This window comes from Sinohyriopsis cumingii, chromosome 15 (genome assembly GCF_028554795.1).
Source record: "Sinohyriopsis cumingii isolate HCF-2022 chromosome 15, ASM2855479v2, whole genome shotgun sequence".
Taxonomy (NCBI): Eukaryota; Metazoa; Mollusca; class Bivalvia; order Unionida; family Unionidae; genus Sinohyriopsis; species Sinohyriopsis cumingii.
The window spans coordinates 60,176,002-60,184,024 of NC_142975.1; the positions used below are offsets into that span (position 1 = coordinate 60,176,002).

The 8,023-nt window shown below is 35.2% G+C and overlaps 1 protein-coding gene across 1 annotated transcript; it reads left to right on the forward strand.

Moving 5' to 3' along the window:
* The first annotated feature begins 2,992 nt into the window (after positions 1-2,992).
* On the forward strand, positions 2,993-7,462 carry LOC149781893 (uncharacterized). Its single transcript, XM_089934797.1, has 3 exons — positions 2,993-3,129; positions 3,513-3,926; positions 5,471-7,462. Exons 1-3 carry the CDS (start codon positions 3,054-3,056, stop codon positions 5,587-5,589), a joined length of 609 nt encoding a protein of 202 aa, XP_089790923.1. The 5' UTR covers positions 2,993-3,053; the 3' UTR covers positions 5,590-7,462.
* The last annotated feature ends 561 nt before the right edge of the window (positions 7,463-8,023 follow it).

Here is an 8,023-nt window from a genome sequence, read left to right on the forward strand (position 1 = left end):
CTCATTTCAACATTCTTGCATAGAAATTCGTTTTAATCTGCGTGGTAAATCTAATTTCTTTTTCGTAGCTACTCGCAAAACCTTTTTGAAAAATATGTAAGTCGTATGTACAAGGAAAAGAATAATTATATTTGATTAATGAATTGTTAATGTAATCGCTACAGATTAGTAATTGGAAACAAACACAAAACAGCGGATTCAGGTATGCAATGTATCGCCTCGTGATCAATTGTTGTAACAATGTTGTCAAGATGCTTTCCCGCGCAGTGTAATCACAGCTAATTCAATTCACTAAAAAGGGACACATGGGCTTGAGACATGGAGGTCTGTCTTCTGTGAGGAGTATTACTCTCCTTAATTAGTATATTGGTTGCTTTGTAGCCTTGAACTTAATTGGTTAATTTTACATGATTTGTACATCATTCACATTACTTTTAGATATGTTCCAAGCTTCGTGACCAACTCCGCGTATACTTGACATTAGTATGTAGGGAGGAGATTACGTTTGGTGAACTATTACATGAATTCTCTCGGTCTGATATAGCTTCAGATCGAAAATGAATGACAATAATAGCACGTCAAGTCACAATCTCTCTTCATTCTGCAAATGCGTAGTAAGCGAGGCTTATGTGCACGAAGGCTAGAACTTGATAATAATAATCGACATGTTCTTTTAGTTCAAATCAACATAAAAATCAATCTATCAGCGAGGGGAATACTGATTGTTAAATCTTTCGACATACCGGTTACAAAGTCGATCGGAGGCGTAGGTAATCGTTCTTGGTGAACTCTCTTTTACTAACTTATTACATGGATCCCATTCCCTTGATATAAACACCAAGGTATAGGTCGATATTTACAGTCATTGGTTCCCCTGAATGGGTTGATCTATCGGAATTATTCTTTTGATTATCGGCAGTAAATTACTGTCTGAAATTAGCGATGCTGTATTACACTCTGTAAGAAGTATGCCACTAGCAACGTTGGATTTCACACCGTAAGAATCACCTTGCTAACTATGTTAGGTTACTCTCTAATAATCGTGTGAACAGCAACGTTAGGTTTTTCGCTGAACAGATCATCTAACTTTCGATGTTAGGTTACTTTCTCTAAGGATCATCTAGCTAGATATATTAGGATACTCTTTATAAGGTACAGGGCGATGTCATTGGTTTCCCTGAACGGATTGAAATTTCCAAAATATTCTTTTGATTATCGACAGCAAATTACTCTATTTAATGGCCATCTAATTATTGCTAGCGATTCAATATTATTCTCTATAAGAATAATACGACTAGCAACGTGAGATTTCTCTCCTTAAGGATCATATAACTAGGGATGTTAGATTTCTCTCTGTACGGATCATCCAGCTAGATCTGTTATGTTACTCTCCTTAAGGATCATACAGCTAGGGATGTTAGATTTCTCTCCGTAAGGATCATATAGCTAGGGATGTTAGATTGCTTTCCGTAAGGATCATCCAGCTAGATCTGTTATGTTACTCTCTGTAATGATCACATAGATAGGGATGTTAGATTTCTCTCCGTAAGGATCACCCAGCTAGGTATGTTTGGTTACTCTCTTAGAATCGTGTGACTAGCAACGTTAGATTTCTCTCTGTACGGATCATCTAACTAGGGATGTTAGATTTCTCTCCGTAAGGATCATATAGCTAGGGATGTTAGATTTCTCTCTGTAAGGATCATCTAACTAGGGATGTTAGATTTCTCTCTGTAAGGATCATCTAACTAGGGATGGTAGGTTTCTCTCTGTAGGGATTGTTTGACACGGGATGTTAGGTTACTTTCGAAGAATCGTGTGATCAGCAACGTTAGATTTCTCTCTGTATGGATCATCTAACTAGGGATGGTAGGTTTCTCTCTGAATGGATCATCTAGCTAGGGATGAAACTCTTTTGAGAAATTGATTGGATGTGTACAATCTTTCAAGGATATTTTCTATCATATTACAAACAAAACCTTATAGCCTTTGACATGCGCATAAATGTTTTTGACTTCTTAACAATTAAATTATCATATATATCTCTTTACCATTTTACCCAAATCATCTCTCAATGCCTCCGATTCCACGTCCATTATACTTTTATTAAACGAGTCAGGATTTTCGCTGTAACTTACGCTGACTAAAGTTGCCACGTAGGACATTTATAAAACATGACACTTTGCGTGGGAACATACTCCAAGCACTTACACCTATCCAATCAAGATCTAAGTTTCTTTTACTGCCAAAATTAACACAAGCGTATCGAAGGCTGGAAAATGTCACCTTTGCGCTTCCATAATAATCGATCTCTGCTAAGTTTCAAATTAGGATAAATGTGGCAGCAAGTACAAACGCTGTTCCTGCAGCATTTGAACCCTTGCTATTTTGGATGCTGAGAAACAAATTCACCTCGCTTTGACCAATTTTCCTGACCGTTACCGAACTGAAACCTCATTAAAATCGATCATGCCCACAACGGGAACATTCAAACACTGTATTCTAGCTCAAGCTTTAGCTGTAACATGGTACCTTAGACACATTCATCAACTGAACTGGCTATGTGTCACGTTGACCCTGCAACGTTCGCTCAGTAATGTGTTGCGTTCACTCAGATATATATCTATATCTATCTATCGCATTTCTTAACTCACTCAAGCATACAAAAACAAATAAAATGAAGGTCAGTCTTAAAGTAGTAGCTTTAGTACACACTAGCGATATCTTTACGACCTTTGTTATAAGAGTGACATAAAATACATTTGAATCTTATTTGTTCTTGAGTATATAAACAGTAAAATATGTTCAGTTCTGTATACGTGTCCAACAAGTCATGCAGAATAATAAATGACTATATGAATACGTCTTTAAAATGCCTGATATGTCAAGCGGAGGTCACATATTAAGTGACTGGAAATAATTAACATGAATAAATTCCGATTATAAAACGCACCAAAACCCCATTGAGGTACGCTTCAACCCTCATATTCTGACACAGGTAATCACCATAGGATCTCACTAGGACATATCCCTCCTGATAGCCGACCATTCAAATGCGGATCCTTTTACTTTTGTTTGCTGTATTAAGTGTTGCTAATGCAATGAGCACAACACCCTTCACACCCACAGGTATATTTGTTCGAAATAATGCTTTCTCTCTCTCCCTTATATATATATATATATATATATATATATATATATATATATATATATATATATATATATATATATATATATATATATATATATATATATATGTATGTATGTATTAATTATTACATGTCCTTTCTTTCGAGAGTCGAATTGCCTATTGTAGGCCTTCACCAAAATATATAATTTGAATTCGATAAAACAAAATTATAAAATGAATTTATTTTATTGCTAAGTGTAATTATTTGCCAAAGTATTTTGCGAACCATCAGATTTCAGTTGGGACAAAATTAAATGTAATACGTACATACTGTTACGTAATATTTCAGGAGATCTACTAATACACTATGTTATAACTGCAGGGCCGATAGATAATGCAGGGATGTCAGGAAGAACAGCAGAATTACACCCAGCAGGTGGATGGAACAGCTTGTTCACAAGGAACCAAATGACCGGAGAAAGATCTTCTGGTGCAACCGCCAGTCATGCGGACACGAATCCCATGGCTCAAATGTTCGCCTCTTTGTTTAGTCTCGGTGGGTCAGGTACTGGCGGAGCTTCTAGCGGCAGCGGCAATGCTGGTGGATTAGGCAGCTTGTTTGGTGGCGGCCATGCCGACATGTATCCCATGTCCCAGATGTTCCCCTCCATGTTTAGTCTCGGTGGATCCGGTACCGCTGGTGGTTCTGGCGGCAGCAGCAATTTAGGTGGATTAGGTAGCCTGTTTGGTAGCGGACTCAATTCTCTACAAAATTTGGCTTTAATGGGAACTGGAAGTAAGTAGTATTGCCTGCAGGTGGTATTCTCCTTGCAATAATTATTTATGTTGAGGCCTTTATAAGAGTTCGTTGACAAAGGGGCCAACCGTGTTCTACGTTTGAACGGTATATAAAGGTAATACTAATAATCATAATCAGTATTGAAAATAATCACATATATGTTAAGAAGTTCGTATGTGACAACCTGTTTGTCAGCCATTGAAGGGGCAAAGAAGTACACTTAGTCCAACAATGCAAAGGAGAAGTTGAGACTTTTTTTGTTATGATGCTCAGTTTCAAAATCAGGAACGAACACCAATACATTCAGCAGTTCATCATTAATGCTGGCAACACATAAATATACAAAATCTCAGACATTCAATGTATTTATCGATCGTCCTCATTAACGAGAAGAACAAATTGTATTTGTAAATACCAAGCAATATTACTGACTGCCCTTTGAGGGTTTCTTTCAAAAAATTTCACACCGGACTTATATCACTTTCAACAATGCCAGATAGCTCGAATACTGCAATGGCGACTGTACATTCACTCTTGTTTTACAGCCATATTAACAATGTATTTTTCTGATTGTACTTTATCACATGTCTGGCAATCATTGGAACAACATTGTGAAAAACTCGAGATTAAACATGAGTGATGAAAAAACTTAAGAAAGCTCGAGGCATTGTGTTTTTGTTACATGATCAAAGTTCCTTCAAATGTTTTGATGTTTTCTTATATGCAGTTATTACTGCGCATTTAATGTCTCATACACGATATTACAGTGATATATGATTTTTTTTTATACCTATTTTGTACATATTTTAATTACTCCTACCACGATACTAGGACGAAAATATTCAATTACGCTCAGAAAGTGTATTACTAAAATGTCAGTTTTCATAAATGTAAGCAGTCTTGAATGAAATGAATATGGTCCGTTATTAACGATTACTCACTCGTGTAGACAACAGAAGAAAGATGAACACCTTTTTTTATCTTTCAATCCCAGAACAGGAATTAATTTCAAATCTAATTTGCAAATACAATTTTCTGCTGTTAATAAAGCCTAAAGACGTTGAACGTTTACTAAGAAGCAAACATAGGAACAGTATATTACATACAACCTATATATCAAATTCGCTTTCATTTTTGAGTATCAGTCATCTAACGAAAATGAGATTATTTTCATAGCTCAATTTCAAATAGGATAACTAATGCCAAGAGTTTACATGCACACCCTTTTGATACTGGAAATAGGTTCTTTGTTATCAATATTTTTCTGTTTCAATTAAAAAGCATTAAAGTTATTTCATTTCGAATATTTATTGCATCAATTGTGGTAATTTTCTTTTCATAAATGGAAATACTGTTATGAATCAAGTGTGCACTGGTGTTACTGAAGAAGGAATGGATAAAGGGAACGCGACCTCAAACGCATAGTGTTGATATTCAAACCTCAGCGTATTATTTTTTAATTACATAGAACACTGTCACAAAGCCTGTTTATGTTTCAAGCAATTGATAAATGTGTTGCATATGACGATGATATTTTTCAGCCGATCAGCTCCTGAATTTAGCTAGCATGGATTGCATGATGAACTCAGCTGCCCCTTCAACAGCAACGGATCCTGCCTGTATGATGCTAATGATGCAACAGATGACCACGGGTATTTGAAGCAAGACGTAATCCTTCCCTGACACATTGCTATTTATACACAACTTGTATAATCAACAATCAAATCCAACCTTATTTTTCCAACACGTGTTGATCTTTGTGAACTCCAAGAGAGAACAGGTCCGACACGGCGGAGATTGGAACTAATTCAACGCCGTGTTGAAGCATGGGGAGAAAGTCTCTGGCTTTCATGATTAACCCAGCGTTGGGTGCTTTGAATTTTGGACGAAGCGTGTTTTACACGTAATTTATTTAACAAGCTAATAGTCCTTTACCCTTTGATGCGCCATATTCCAGTTTTATTTTTGACATTTCAATAATTTCCGGGAACATGCTTATTTATTTGTAAGAGGACAAAATACACCGATTAGAAGATGATACGAGATTCGTCGGAATCAGCCATCTGTCATTCTCATGTGATATTGAGGGTGTTTAATACGGCCAATCTGACCAAATATTTAGTTCTGTTCCGTGGATATAGTTATTCAAGTCATGTGATTTATGTTCCTCATGTATTGTACCTATTGATCTTACGTCATGCAAATTTACATTTACTCCGAACTGAGTTAGTCTAATTTTCTGGAACCGATCTCATGCTTATACATATAGGCTAGGTAGATACAATTTTGACTCACGTCATACCCAGGGAAGGAAAATTCACAACTATGATCAGTCGCTACTTAAGTATAATTTTTTATCCCTGTATTGTTTTCATTGGAAACCTACTGGCTTCGACATTTGATCGGCGTCGGCATAGTACAATACAATACTCAGATATGAACGATATTATAGTAAGTGCAACGAGAGATCCATTACAAACTAATGTTACTTTATTGCTAATTTTATATTATACGAATTTGAAATTAAAGTACTTACTAAGGTCATACTGGTTAACTGGTCGAATAAGGAAATATTTAATGGGCGTATGTCATACGATTTGATTAAGTAGGTTTTTAGTTTTTAATCATCAGGTGTGGAGTCCTTAATAATATGCACGTTTTAGATTTTCGTCATTCAAAATCAACTTAAAAAACTAGAAACCAGAGTTCGAATGTCAGGGCGCATGCATAATGTGTACAATTTACAAGATCTTCTGAACTCTATTTATATATTCCTATTCAATGGAATTCAGTGGCATGCACATATTGTTTGACAGGAATGAAAAGTTTGGAAGTAGACAAAACAGAGTTTGCGTTAACTTATTTCAGAGATGAAAGTTTCTTATTATTACTACTGTATTGGGGGCTCACCAACCAATAGATTTGCAAGCTAGCTTTTATCGGTTGCCAGTTTCCCCAAGCGTCAAGCGTTTAGTAAATTATTTCGATGTTTAGCGCAACTAAATTGACAGTAGATGATGGGCACCCAGTAACATAAACGGCATGACAGTCATTTGTATATAGAAGGTGGACAAATACACCCTCCCCCAGCAGATAAAGCAAACTTTCATGGAGTTTAACAAATATGCAGAAAAATAAAAAAAAATATTAATCCTATTAGTTTTGAAAGTGGTCGGTAAATACTGTTACAGTGGTAAACGGTGTATAAAATGCTTGATGTAAATATTACGTAACTTTTTTAATATCTCTGTTCGAAAACATACACGTTATTATATGTATATAAAAGTGCCAGATGACCTACACATTGGACATTTCAGTCAGTCTGAAACATCTTTAAATGACAAGGATAATTAAATACGTATGCTTTCTACAATATGTTTAAATATTGCTTCTTTTTCTATACTTTATGAAGATGTACATGTGATAGCCATTTGGTTTTCCTCTGCTATATTTTGTATTCTGATATGTTTGCTATCTACCTTAGCTCCTTCCGGTATATTAAATCACACTGCATCTAGGTTACTAATTAAAAGGTATCAAAATAAGTTTAGTGTGTTCTTATCTTTACTGTACATTTGTTCTCCCTGCGTACCCTTTTTCACTGAAACTTCATGCACTAAATAAAATCATAGCCATACAAAACTTCATCTGAAACATATTTTAAAACATTTATTCACTTATTGCAGTTTATTTATTCTTTATCTTTACATCCATTGCTAGTAACCATTTCAATAATAAAATCAATATTAAGCAAGAGACTTTTGCTGTCAGACAGGAAATGCATGCTCTTTGTATAGAAAAGAAACATGCTAAAGTTGTAACACCTACATCCCAACGAGAATGGAGAATACATATTTTTCCAATTTTGAAACAAGTTGAAGTGAAATTTCAAATATTAAACAAAGTTTTGTTTAGAAGAGCAATTTTTCATCTTGTCAATTTGGTGGCATTGAGAAAGTACTTGAAAATTTGCCTCATTTGAAAAAAAAAAAGAATCAAATATTATTCCTTCAGACATTAAGACACAAACCATTAGTATTAAATATTATAGACCAGGTCAATACGATGAAAATGGTAAAATAATAAATATTTCT

Bases quoted from the DNA above. Each gene is read 5' to 3' on its own strand.
- LOC149781893 (XM_089934797.1), top strand. From the start codon at position 3,054: ATGCGGATCCTTTTACTTTTGTTTGCTGTATTAAGTGTTGCTAATGCA. The intron at 3,130-3,512 runs GTATATTTGTTC...TTATAACTGCAG, and splicing joins AACACCCTTCACACCCACAG to GGCCGATAGATAATGCAGGG. The intron at 3,927-5,470 runs GTAAGTAGTATT...GATATTTTTCAG, and splicing joins GGCTTTAATGGGAACTGGAA to CCGATCAGCTCCTGAATTTA.